The sequence below is a fragment of the Pseudophryne corroboree genome, chromosome 5 (genome assembly GCF_028390025.1).
Source record: "Pseudophryne corroboree isolate aPseCor3 chromosome 5, aPseCor3.hap2, whole genome shotgun sequence".
NCBI lineage: Eukaryota > Metazoa > Chordata > Amphibia > Anura > Myobatrachidae > Pseudophryne > Pseudophryne corroboree.
In genome coordinates this window covers 657,511,069-657,525,253 of record NC_086448.1, presented here as the reverse complement: position 1 = coordinate 657,525,253, position 14,185 = coordinate 657,511,069, and the positions used below count along the sequence as shown (strand labels likewise).

General features: G+C 46.8%; 1 protein-coding gene and 1 non-coding gene across 3 annotated transcripts in view; one reads left to right on the top strand and one right to left on the bottom strand.

The window, feature by feature from the left end:
- The window catches only part of UBE2V2 (ubiquitin conjugating enzyme E2 V2), a 31,638-nt gene extending 18,354 nt beyond the window's left edge, over nucleotides 1-13,284 (bottom strand). Inside the window, exons 1-3 of one of the 2 annotated variants that reach the window (XM_063923699.1) lie at nucleotides 13,062-13,284; nucleotides 1,071-1,216; nucleotides 551-676 (exon numbers count right to left, since the gene is read on the bottom strand). In XM_063923699.1, the coding sequence (XP_063779769.1) occupies nucleotides 551-676; nucleotides 1,071-1,216; nucleotides 13,062-13,077 (288 nt within the window). In that variant the 5' untranslated portion in view covers nucleotides 13,078-13,284. Of the gene's footprint in view, nucleotides 1-550; nucleotides 677-1,070; nucleotides 1,217-12,504; nucleotides 13,028-13,061 lie in introns of those variants that run through there. The other variant, XM_063923700.1, reaches the window with a different exon arrangement.
- Nucleotides 13,285-13,543: 259 nt separating this feature from the next.
- On the top strand, nucleotides 13,544-13,616 carry TRNAA-AGC (transfer RNA alanine (anticodon AGC)). Its single transcript has one exon. It is a non-coding gene; the product is annotated as a tRNA-Ala (tRNA).
- The last annotated feature ends 569 nt before the right edge of the window (nucleotides 13,617-14,185 follow it).

The window sequence follows — 14,185 nt, the reverse complement described above, 5'->3', positions numbered from 1 at the left end:
CATGATGGTCGGCGAGCCGCTCGCCGGGATGCCGACTTAGTACTCACCTCTCTTCATTCTTCTGGCTCTGTTAGGGGTGGCGGCGTGCTGCGTGAATGTATGCCCGTCGTGGTGGGGCTTGCGAATAGTTCCCTCAGGAGCTCAGTGTCCTGTCAGCGGGGAACAGGACCATTAACCCTTCTAGAGGTTGGGCCGTCCCACGAAGCAGACAGGCTGGTGCCAACCAGCCCTGCCTGAAAATAACAAACATATAAAATAAATGCAGAAACTCTTCAGGAGCTTCCTTAAGCGTGACCGGCTCCTCCAGGCACATTTTCTAAACTGAGTCTGGTAGGAGGGGCACAGAGGGATGAGCCAGCCCACACTATCAAATTCTTAAAGTGCGCATGGCTCCTAGTGGACCTGTCTATACCCCATGGTACTAAATGGAACCCCAGTATCCTCTAGGATGTAAGAGAAATAAACTTCTTAAAAAAAAAGAAAAGAAAACCCCTAAACCCTAATGAAAACACAATAATAACACATGAAAATATAATGTAATCCTACTTACCATGCCATTGGAGCTATTTATCCCATTCATGTTTACTTTTGTTTCAAATCTAACCGTGGGAGGGGCTTCTGGGTATTTGGGTCCACATTCTATTTTCAAACTGTATATTCTATTTTCATAATTTGTCTGAAAAATTTAAAATCTGTTATGCAAACAAATGTGCATCTTTACTGTTATAACACATAACATGGTTTAAACACATATATTGATATTCAACACTGCTTTTCTCAAAAAAAAAGTGTCAGACAAAAGGGGAAACCGCAGATCAATTAAGGAGGTTAGGGAGTTTATTAACGGTCTATTTTGTTTGGAAAAGGAATTTCCTAAAGAGAGGACTTCCTATGCTCTGGATTATGCAGCTTTGCAAAAGATAGTCTAGAGAACATTGTTACTATTCACGAGTGCTAAATGACCATCTATAATTACTTTCAGAGAACATATAGACCTTTTTGTGCATATTAAAGTATGTGTATAAAGGAGAAAAAATGGACATCTAGAAAAGAAACAGCTGGCGACTTACTCGGGGAGGCCCAATTATCATTCCTGTCCATCTAGCAAGTGTCATATCTTCATCATTTTCAAGGCCCCAACTAACGGTACCATCTCCAACTCCTTTTTGCCCTTCTTCAAGTTCTTCCAGTAATTGAAAGTTACGAGGAACTGTAACTGGTAATGAAACAAAGATGGGTCAAAATTTATATTAAACAATTCTTATCCCTGGGTGTATTTAACACAAATACTTAACCCTGCCTATATATATTATCAAGTAATAAAGAATACGGGATCTGATCAGGATCCCGGAGGTCGAAATACCAACGCCGGAATCCCGTCAAGGATAACAAGCCTGGCGCCGTAATCCTGACCGCCGGGATCCCGAACGAGCGTTTGCCGGGGCTGCAGACAGGTAAGCTGCGGAGCAGGCAAGGTTAGGTTTAGGCTGCGGGGGGAGGTTTAGTGTTAGGCTCCAGGTAAGGGAGGGGGGTTAGGTTTAAGCACCCCAGGTACATTTAGGGTTAGGCTGCTGGGGAGTGAGGGTTAGGTTTAGGCACTAACGGGGAGAATTAGGTTTAGGGGGGCATTAGGGGAAGGTAAGTATACTTACCTAGCCCCTGTTGGGACTCTCACCATCGGGATGCCACGGTCGGTGTTCTGACTGCCGGCATCCCGGCTGCAGTCATAACATACCCAACCCACAGAATAATGACACTTTAAGCGACAAAGTGGTTCCATATTTTCCGTTCATTTTTTTCCTGTTCAAACAGAAGTTTTAACATTGGTATAATCCAACTCCATACCTTTTCTTCTGCAACAGTTATACAGTGCATCCGGAAAGTATTCACAGCGCTTCACTTTTTCTACATTTTGTTATGTTACAGCATTATTCAAAAATGGAAATAAATTCATTATTTCCCTCCAAATTCTACACACAATACATCATGACAACGTGAAAAGTTTTTGAGATTTTTGCAAATTTATTTGAAAATAAAAAACTAAGAAATTACATGTACGTAAGAATTCAAAGCCTTTGCTCAATACTTTGTTGATGCAACTTTGGCAACAATTACAGCCTCAAGTCTTTTTGAATATGATGCCACAAGCTTGGCACACCTATCTTTGGGCAGTTTCGCCCATTCCTCTTTGCAGCACCTCTCAAGCTCCATCAGGTTGGATGGGAAGCGTCGGTGCTCAGCCCTTTTCAGATACCTCCAGAGATGTTCAATCGGATTCAAGTCTGGGCTCTGACTGGGCCACTCAAGGACATTAAGAGAGTTGTCCTGAAGCCACTCCTTTGATATCTTGGCTGTGTGCTTAGGGTCATTGTCCTGCTGGGAGATGAACAGACACCCCAGTCTGAGGTCAAGAGCGCTCTGGAGCAGGTTTTCATCCAGGATGTCTCTGTACATTGTTGCATTCATCTTTCCCTCTATACTGACTAGTCTCCCAGTTCCTGCCACTGAAAAACATCCCCACATCATGATGCTGCCACCACCATGCTTCACTGTAGGGATGGTATTGGCCTGGCGATGAGCGGTGCCTGGTTTCCTCCAAACATGACGACTGGCATTCACGCCAATGAGTTCAATCTTTGTCTCATCAGACCATAGAATTTGGTTTCTCATGGTCTGAGAATCCTTCAGCTGCATTTTCGCAAACTCCAGGCGGGCTGCCATGTGCTTTTAACTAAGGATTGACTTCCGTCTGGCCACTCTACCATACAGGCCTGATTGGTGGATTGCTGCAGAGATGGTTGTCCTTATGGAAGGTTCTACTCTCTCCACAGAGGAATGCTGTAGCTCTGACAGAGTGACCATCAGGTTCTTGGTCACCTCCCTGACTAGAGCCCTTCTCCCGATTGCTCAGTTTAGACGGCCAGCCACCTCTAGGAAGAGTCCTGGTGGTTCCGAACTTCTTCCCATTTACGGATGATGGAGGCCACTGTGCTCATTGGGACCTTCAAAGCAGCAGACATTTTTCTGTACCCTTCCCCAGATTTGTGCCTCGAGACAATCCTGTCTCGGAGGTCTACAGACAATTCCTTTGACTTCATGCTTGGTTTGTGCTCAGACATGCACTGTCAAGTGTGGGACCTTATATAGACAGGTGTGTGCCTTTCAAAATCATGTCCAATCAACTGAATTTACCACAGGTGGACTCCAATTAAGGCTGGAGGAACATCTCAAGAATGATCAGTGGAAACAGGATGCGCCCGAGCTTCATGGCAAAGACTGAGAATACTTATGTACATGTGATTTCTTAGTTTTTTATTTTTAATAAATTTGCAAAAATCTTTAAAAAAACTTTTTCCACTCTGTCATTATGGAGTATTGTGTGTAGAGTTGAGGGGAAAAAATTAATTTGTTCCATTTTGGAATAAGGCTGTAACATAACAAAATGTGGAAAAAGTGAAGCGCTGTGAATACTATCCAGATGCACTGTATGTATCCAAAAGCCATAACTTAGGTAAATAATAAGATTTTACTCACCGGTAAATCTATTTCTCGTAGTCCGTAGTGGATGCTGGGTACTCCGTAAGGACCATGTGGAATAGACGGGCTCCGCAGGAGACTGGGCACTCTAAAGAAAGATTAGGTACTATATCTGGTGTGCACTGGCTCCTCCCTCTATGCCCCTCCTCCAGACCTCAGTTAGGGAAACTGTGCCCGGAAGAGCGGACACTACAAGGAAAGGATTTGGAATCCAGGGTAAGACTCATACCAGCCACACCAATCACACCGTACAACTCGTGATAACTATACCCAGTCAACAGTATGAATAACAACTGAGCCTCACTGAACAGATGGCTCATAACAATAACCCTTTAGTTAAGCAATAACTATATACAAGTATTGCAGACAATCCGCACTTGGGACGGGCTCCCAGCATCCACTACGGACTACGAGAAATAGATTTACCGGTGAGTAAAATCTTATTTTCTCTGACGTCCTAGTGGATGCTGGGTACTCCGTAAGGACCATGGGGATTATACCAAAGCTCCCAAACGGGCGGGAGAGTGCGGATGACTCTGCAGCACCGAATGAGCAAACTCAAGGTCCTCCTCAGCCAGGGTATCAAACTTGTAGAATTTTGCAAACGTGTTTGATCCCGACCAGGTAGCAGCTCGGCAAAGTTGTAAAGCCAAGACCCCTCGGGCAGCCGCCCAAGAAGAGCCCACCTTCCTCGTGGAATGGGCTTTTACTGATTTAGGATGCGGCAGTCCAGCCGCAGAATGTGCAAGTTGAATTGTGCAACAGATCCAGCGAGCAATAGTCTGCTTAGAAACAGGAGCACCCAGCTTGTTGGGTGCATGCAGGATAAACAGCGAGTCAGTCTTTCTGACCCTAGCCGTCCTGGAAACATAGATTTTCAGGGCCCGGACTACGTCCAGCAACTTGGAAGCCTCCAAGTCCCGAGTAGCCGCAGGCACCACAATAGGTTGGTTCAAATGAAACGCTGATACCACCTTAGGGAGAAATTGGGGACGAGTCCTCAATTCTGCCCTGTCCATATGGAAGATCAGATAGGGGCTTTTACAGGACAAAGCCGCCAATTCTGACACCCGCCTAGCCGAAGCCAAGGCCAAAAGCATGACCACTTTCCACGTGAGATATTTCAACTCCACGGTCTGAAGTGGCTCAAACCAATGTGATTTTAGGAAATCCAACACAACGTTGAGATCCCAAGGTGCCACTGGGGGCACAAAAGGGGGCTGAATATGCAGCACTCCCTTAACAAACGTCTGAACTTCAGGCAGTGAAGCCAGTTCTTTTTGAAAGAAAATAGACAGGGCCGAAATCTGGACTTTAATGGATCCCAATTTTAGGCCCATAGTCACTCCTGACTGTAGGAAGTGCAGAAATCGACCCAGCTGAAATTCTTCTGTTGGGGCCTTCATAGCCTCACACCAAGCAACATATTTTCACCATATGCGGTGATAATGTTTTGCTGTCACATCTTTCCTAGCTTTTATCAGCGTAGGAATGACTTCAACCGGAATGCCCTTCTCCATCAGGATCCGGCGTTCAACCGCCATGCCGTCAAACGCAGCCGCGGTAAGTCTTGGAACAGACAGGGCCCCTGCTGTAGCAGGTCCTGTCTGAGAGGCAGAGGCCAAGGGTCCTCTGAGATCATTTCTTGTAGTTCCGGGTACCAAGTCCTTCTTGGCCAATCCGGAACGATGAGTATAGTTCTTACTCCTCTCTTTCTTATTATCCTCAATACCTTTGGTATGAGAGGAAGAGGAGGGAACACAAACAGACTGGTACACCCACGGTGTCACAAGAGCGTCCACAGCCATCGCCTGAGGGTCCCTTGACCTGGCGCAATATCTTTTTAGCTTTTTGTTGAGGCGGGACGCCATCATGTCCACCTGTGGCCTTTCCCAACGATTTACAATCAGCTGGAAGACTTCTGGATGAAGTCCCCACTCTCCCGGGTGGAGGTCGTGCCTGCTGAGGAAGTCTGCTTCCCAGTTGTCCACTCCCGGAATGAACACTGCTGACAGTGCTATCACGTGATTTTCCGCCCATTGGAGAATCCTTATGGCTTCTGCCATCGCCATCCTGCTTCTTGTGCCGCCCTGTCGGTTTACATGGGCGACCGCCGTGATGTTGTCTGACTGAATCAGCACCGGCTGGTTTTGAAGCAGGGGTTTTGCCTGACTTAGGGCATTGTAAATGGCCCTTAGTTCCAGAATATTTATGTGTAGGGAAGCCTCCTGACTTGACCATTGTCCTTGGAAGTTTCTTCCCTGAGTGACTGCCCCCCAACCTCGGAGGCTTGCATCCGTGGTCACCAGGACCCAATCCTGTATACCGAATCTGCGGCCCTCGAGAAGATGAGCACTCTGCAGCCACCACAGCAGAGACACCCTGGCCCTCGGGGACAGGGTGATCAGCCGATGCATCTGAAGATGCGATCCGGACCACTTGTCCAACAGATCCCACTGAAAGATGCTTGCATGGAACCTGCCGAATGGAATTGCCTCATAAGAAGCTACCATCTTTCCCAGGACTCGCGTGCAGAGATGCACCGACACCTGTTTTGGTTTCAGGAGGTCTCTGACCAGAGATGACAACTCCTTGGCCTTCTCCTCTGGGAGAAACACCTTCTTCTGTTCTGTGTCCAGAATCATACCCAGGAACAGCAGACGCGTCGTAGGAACCAGCTGCGACTTTGGAATATTCAGAATCCAGCCGTGCTGTTGTAGCACTTCCTGAGATAGTGCTACTCCGACCAACAACTGCTCCCTGGACCTCGCCTTTATAAGGAGATCGTCCAAGTACGGGATAATTATAACTCCCTTCTTTCGAAGGAGTATCATCATTTCGGCCATTACTTTGGTAAATACCCTCGGTGCCGTGGACAGACCAAACGGCAACGTCTGGAATTGGTAATGGCAGTCCTGTACCACAAAACGGAGGTACACCTGGTGAGGTGGGTAAATGGGGACATGTAGGTAAGCATCCTTGATGTCCAGTGATACCATGTAATCCCCCTCTTCCAGGCTTGCAATAACCGCCCTGAGCGATTCCATTTTGAACTTGAACTTCCTTATATAAGTGTTCAAGGATTTCAAATTTAGAATGGGTCTCACCGAACCGTCTGGTTTCGGTACCACAAACATTGTGGAATAGTAACCCCGTCCCTGTTGAAGGAGGGGAACTTTTATTATCACCTGCTGGAGGTACAGCTTGTGAATTGCCGCCAGCACTACCTCCCTGTCCTGGGGAGTAGCTGGCAAGGCTGATTTGAGGTAACGGCGAGGGGGAGACGTCTCGAATTCCAGCTTGTAACCCTGAGATACCACTTGTAGAACCCAGGGATCCACCTGTGAGCGAACCCACCGGTCGCTGAAGTTCCGGAGACGGGCCCCCACCGCACCTGGCTCCACCAGTGGAGCCCCAGCGTCATGCGGTGGATTTAGTGGAAGCAGGGGAGGATTTTTGTTCTTGGGAACTGGCTGTATGGTGCAGCTTTTTCCCTCTACCCCTGCCTCTGGGCAGAAAGGACGCGCCTTTAACCCGCTTGCCTTTCTGGGGCCGAAAGGACTGTACCTGATAATACGGTGCTTTCTTAGGCTGTGAGAGAACCTGAGGTAAAAATGTCGACTTCCCAGCTGTTGCTGTGGAAACGAGGTCCGAGAGACCATCCCCAAACAATTCCTCACCTTTGTAAGGCAAAACTTCCATGTGCCTTTTAGAATCCGCATCACCTGTCCACTGCCGAGTCCATAATACTCTCCTGGCAGAAATGGACATTGCATTAATTCTAGATGCCAGCCGGCAAATATCCCTCTGTGCATCTCTCATATATAAGACGACGTCTTCAATATGCTCTATGGTTAGCATAATCGTATCCCTGTCGCGGGTATCAATATTTTCTGACAGGGTATCGGACCAAGCTGCTGCAGCACTACACATCAAAGCTGAAGCAATTGCAGGTCTCAGTATAGTACCTGAGTGTGTATGTACAGACTTCAGGATAGCCTCCTGCTTTCTATCCGCAGGCTCCTTTAAGGCGGCCGTATCCTGAAACGGCAGTGCCACCTTTTTTGATAAGCGTGTGAGCACCTTATCCACCCTCGGGGATGTCTCCCAACGTAACCTGTCCTCTGGCGGGAAAGGGTACGCCATCAGTAACTTTTTAGAAATCACTAGTTTCTTATCGGGGGAAGCCCACGCTTCTTCACACACTTCATTCAACTCATCTGATGGGGGAAAAACCACTGGTTGCTTTTTCTCCCCAAACATAATACCCTTTTTAGTGGTACCTGGGTTAATGTCAGAAATGTGCAACACATTTTTCATTGCCGTAATCATGCAACGGATGGCCCTAGTGGAATGTACATTAGTCTCGTCCTCGTCGACACTGGAGTCAGACTCTGTGTCGACATCTGTGTCTGCCATCTGAGGTAGCGGGCGTTTTTGAGCCCCTGATGGCCTTTGAGACGCCTGGGCAGGCACTGGCTGAGAAGCCGGCTGTCCCACAGCTGTTATGTCATCGAACCTTTTATGCAAGGAGCTGACCCTGTCGTGTAAAACCTTCCACATATCCATCCACTCTGGTGTCGACCCCGCAGGGGGTGACATCACATTTATCGGCACCTGCTCCGCCTCCACATACGCCTCATCAAACATGTCGACACAGCCGTACCGACACACCGCACACACACAGGGAATGCCCTGACTGAGGACAGGACCCCACTAAGTCCTTTGGGGAGACAGAGAGAGAGTATGCCAGCACACACCACAGCGCTATATAATCAGGGATTTACACTAACACAAAGTGATTTTTCCCTATAGCTGCCTTACAATACAGTTTTGCGCCTAAATTTAGTGCCCCCCCTCTCTTTTTTACCCTTTGAGCCTGGAAACTGCAGGGGAGAGCCTGGGGAGCTGTCTTCCAGCGGAGCTGTGAAGAGGAAATGGCGCCAGTGTGCTGAGGGAGATAGCCCCGCCCCTTTCTCGGCTGACTTCTCCCGCTCTTATATTTCTATTATGGCGGGGGATTTTTGCACATATATAGTTTATCAGACTATATTATGTACTGTTCGCCAAGTAAGGTACTCTAATTGCAGCCCAGGGCGCCCCCCCCAGCGCCCTGCACCCATCAGTGACCGGAGTATGTGGTGTGCATAGGGAGCAATGGCGCACAGCTGCAGTGCTGTGCGCTACCTTAATGAAGACCGGAGTCTTCAGCCGCCGATTTCCAGGATGTTCTTCTTGCTTCTGGCTCTGCAAGGGGGACGGCGGCGCGGCTCCGGGACCGGACGACCGAGGCTGGGCCTGTGTTCGATCCCTCTGGAGCTAATGGTGTCCAGTAGCCTAGAAGCCCAAGCTAGCTGCAAGCAGGTTGGTTCGCTTCTCTCCCCTAAGTCCCTCGTAGCAGTGAGTCTGTTGCCAGCAGATCTCACTGAAAATAAAAAACCTAACAAATACATTCTTTACTAGAAGCTCAGGAGAGCCCCTAGTGTGCAACCAGCTCGAGCCGGGCACAGATTCTAACTGAGGTCTGGAGGAGGGGCATAGAGGGAGGAGCCAGTGCACACCAGATATAGTACCTAATCTTTCTTTAGAGTGCCCAGTCTCCTGCGGAGCCCGTCTATTCCCCATGGTCCTTACGGAGTACCCAGCATCCACTAGGACGTCAGAGAAAAGTATTTACAAGAGTACTTGTAGATACATCCATCTGTGATTAAAGAGTATTTTATTGCACTAATAAGGATTTAACCGTTAATATCCGTTGCATATATTCTCTTTGCTGTTTTGTTTGACTACATATAGGATTGTTGATACTTAGGGGTCAATTCTATTAGGAAAGAGTTGGGTCCTGCAAGCCATTTTATGTGAATTACTCAGTGTACTGGATTTGAAATTCAATTCCAAATCCATTACATTGCATTACATTTCCCAGCAAATTTATTTTTTGGTGCACACCCGACTGAGCAGGTGAAAAGGTAGGGAATATGTGCAGAATCTCTGGTACACCTCTCTCAATGAATGACCATGCACTTGAAGGTGTTTAAATAATATCAGTTGGCCAAAAAAGAAATCAGTTTTCAGGTGAATTTCTCAAAAAAGCTCAATAATAGGTTGCATGATGTGGGACACGTATGTAGAGGAATTGGTGGGAAAGGGCTGAATGTGGTTTTTCCCAAACCTTTTTAGAAATCTGTATAAAAACCACTTTACAGTATTTTGGGGTACAAAAATGTCTGCAAAGGCTATAATTTGCTGAAAATCACTTTTCCACCATTAATTAAAAAAAATGCAAAAACAGACCCTCCAGTACTTTCCTTATTGTCACTAATAGCCTTCTATATGGTCCTTTTATCATAGGCGGTAATTCAGACTTGATCGTAGATGTACTAAACTTAGCACATCTACGATCACTTTCACAGTCATGCGGGATGACGCCCAGCACAGGGCTAGTCCGCCCTGCATGTCTGGCTGTCCCCCCCTCCTCTGCACAGGTACAAAAGCATCGCACGGCGGTGGTGCTTTTGTACCTGAAGAGTAACTCCCTACCAGCGCAGCTCCTGCACGCTGGCAGGGAGCTCCCCGTCGCTCTCCGGGTCGCAGCGGCTGCGTGTGATGTCACGCAGCCGCCACAAACCACTCCTGCGTTGCCCGGACCGTGCCCCCAAAACAGCGGACCAACACCGCCGGCCCACCCCCTCCCGCTCACCAAACGCCTCTGCATGTCAGTCAGGCAGAGGTGATCGCTGGGCTGAGATGCCGATAGCATCTCTTGCATGCGCTGGCGCCTGTGCTTGCGCAGTTCAGACTTGATCGCCCACTGTGCAAAAACACAGAGTAGCGATCAGGTCTGAATTAATCCCATAGTTGCCACTTTTTGTGGAGTCCAGGATGGTTTCCCCACTATTTTATGTACTTCCGCCAGGTCACTAATAGTAGTAAAGTTGCCTGACCTCACCGCAAGGCGTGAACATCTCCATTTCAAACTGAATCTCGCACACTGCCACAATGTATGCAAGTTTACTGATGTTTCTGCAAACTTGAACTGACCACTGAGGGTTTAACACTGATAACTATTGTACTTAAAGTCACTGCAAGTATGGACACATAAAAAGGATCTCTCATTGCAACTACTACTGATTGTAAATGCTTCTAGTGAACTAAGTGGTGCTAATAAACCAATTTCTCAATGCATAGGTGTATTACTGAGCCTGTGAGCTATAAATGTGGATAGCTAGGAACACTTTTACTATTTAGTCTTTAGTTGTTACAAATCCCATGATTGTTTCCCTATGCTCATTATATATTTCAATTTTTTTTTATTTATTTTACAGTAAAATGTTACATTTATACCATCATTCTTCTCTCCCTTCTTAATACAAGCTACAGACAGCAAAGCAATCATTGTAGCAAAAATGTGCTAAAATCTAATCAAGTGTATTGCAAATCCTGGGAATATATGAAGCATAAATGTGCAACATGGGCATAAAAATAGTTGAGGCTCTACAATTTACCAAAATGAAACTTGAAGAGCAAAAACATTTTAGAAACCACATAAAGTATGTGACAATCATAGCAGCCTATTAAATGCATTTACATTATATACAGATGTGTCCTCATACATATAGCCTTAAAACACCACACAGTGGGAGATGCCTGGCGGGAGTGAGTCACCAGGTCCCATGCAACTCTGCTAACGCTGAGCGTCTTTTTGTAACAAAAATGTGCGTTATTCGCAATGCAAAGCGACTGGCACGCACGAGGAGAAGGTGCTGATTAATTTAATATAGGATACTTGTATATCTGAGTGTGACTGAGTCTGTATACGGAGCAGAACAGAACTTGTATTGGAAAAATGCTGTGGCTGCTACACTGTAGCACTTCGTATACAGATTCAGAGACTCAGTCGCACACAGATATACAAGAGTCATATAACAAAAATGATTCAGCAGTCACATTCTATTGCAACTAAGATGCATTTTCGTGAAGAAAAAAAAAGACATTCAATGCTAGAAGATTCTTACACGACCTAGCATGCCAAGAGGGGCTGTTTGGCGTAACTGCAGCAAAGATTTACAAGGACACATCTGTATAACATTACTATGCAAGGAATAAAGGCTAAGATGGTGTAAAGTATCTATCAGGAGGCGATTTATCAAATCTTGGAGAAAAGCTGTGCTAATAAAATGACAAACATTTTGGGCCTGATTCAGAGGAGCACGCAACGTTGATTTCATACGCAGTGAGTAACAGTCAGCGTTTAGGAGAGTTACCAGAGGTGTCACTAGAAAAACGCAGGTGTGTCATGACCGATTTCTGCTGTTTTTTTGTTTGCAGCAGGAGAGGGTCAGACGTTTTAGGTGAGATGCACAGCCTGAGACTGCACTGACTTGCTCAGAGATCCGATGAGAGACCGAAGTTTCCACTATTACACATAAGTGGTGTGAGACACCGCCAGGACAACGACTGAGTCATTAGCATATTTTCTCACTTATGGTGCGTACACACTGACCGATATATCAGCCGTTCTATTGAATGGCACATATACTGTATATTGCGGGTTTGTTGGCCAGTGTGTACGACCGATATGTCTGTGAACGCCGTTGTTCACAGAGATATTGCGTCGGCCCTGCAGCAGAGCCGATAGCCAATATATCTAACGATATACTGGCTTATCGTTGTGTGTGTACGGGAGGTCAGCCGACCACCCATACACAAGCTGCAGCGGCTAGCGGTGATAGACGGCTGAGCTGGGCGGCGTGTGTAAATGCCCGCCCAGTTCATGACGTCAGTCCAGTCAGATTGGGCAGTGTGTATTCTCAACACACTGCCTGGTCCGTCCATAGAAATATCTGCATATCAACTGATTTCCGGATATATCTATTAGTGTGTACCCAGCATTACACTGCAAACACAACTGCAGTGGTGCAAGCCATTGCATGCACCTCTGTATCACGCCTTTTACTGTATACTCACTTTATCGCTCCAAGATTTGATAAATCTCCCTCTTCATCTCTACAGCATGTAAATGTGTCGGCTACAGCTAAGCCTCAATAGTCTACTCTGCATACAGCTACTGGAGGAAACAGGACATCATGCACAATGAAGAGATGGGCAGCAAGACAATGTAACTGGGATGTGTGTATGTATGGCCAGGCATGAGGGGGCTGCAGGAGAAGGTCACACATACAGTGTATGGAGCAGGACATGTGTCTGGCCAGGCTGGCCGGCATCAGGAGGCTGCAGGAGGACACCCATGATGTTACCACTCACACCCACAGACACACATACGGGAGGTATAGCGGGGCCTGGGGAAGAGCCGGGCACGCAGTGAGGGTGCTGGGGGAATACAGAGGGGTCTGCGGACATGACGGGGCTCTGGTGGCCGATCCCGGAGTGTCCGGGGCGAGGATGGGGGCAGAGGAGATGCCGGGGAGTGGGCAGTTTCGCCGGCAGCGCACAGGGTGATGTAGGGGGTTCATGTGGATCACAGCCGCCGCGTCCCTCCCCGCCCGCCGGCCCTCATGACCAACCTGCGCTAACCGCCATCTTCTCCGCCGCCCAGGACCGGAGCCCACGCAGCAGCCTGATGTCAGCACGCTCAGCGCCTCCGGCTGCCCGGCGTCACTTCCGTCACCCGGAGCCGGCGCACAGCTGCTGAGTGACAGTCCTGAGTCTGCTGCTCTGCTTCCCCCCGGGCGCTATGCGTGCGGTGCTGGTGAGGGCAGGCGCGCCTCTCTGTGGCGGGATCAGTCAGGGATTGTGCTCGGCCACTGCCCTCTGACACGAGTGTGACACATATATACACTGCATAGAATCATATAGTGTGTGTGTATATATATCTATATATATCTCTATATATATATATATATATATATATATATATAAACACGCGCAATGTATATAGTACAGTACAGTATAGTAGTATCATGTTCCACGCATCATTTACCTATGGATCCTGATGACACGCAGCGAGTGCTGGAGAGAGTATCGCTGAACAGTTACAGGCAGGAGAGGGGAATTAGCTCAAATGGTAGAGCGCTCGCTTAGCATGCGAGAGGTAGCGGGATCGATGCCCGCATTCTCCAACTGCATTTTTTTTTTTTTATGTGTTTTTTTTTTTTTTTTTAATTGTTACGTTTCTTTCAGGGTAATTGGGATTTTGGTTATGTGAAATACATTGTTTCCTCAGACTATGCATTGTGTTTGTTATTACTGTAAAATATTTCTAGTAACATTTTGTAAAGCTGTGTTATTTTGTCAATTTAGAAGATACAGATTATAAGAATGCTATGAGAATACTTGCCTATCCTAATGGTTAGTTAGGTATTTTTTATTTTCTTAATGTAATGTTTTTACTACATAAATTTAGTATGACCCTAAATTTAGTGCAGTTCCTTTTTTAGGCAATTAGCCCATAAAATGAAAAAGTAAAAAAAAAAAACACCTATTAATTAGTACACATAAGCAGCATTTTAATTTACTGTATGTTACAGCAATTTGGGACATATGTATTAATAATTGCAGCAGTGCTGTGATAATTAACCATCCTGGTCGCAGGCACAATAATAATTTGTTTCCAACATGACTATCCCCGCTCTGTATCCAAAAATTCTACATGGAACACTTACGAAAACACACTGTACCTTTGAATTTA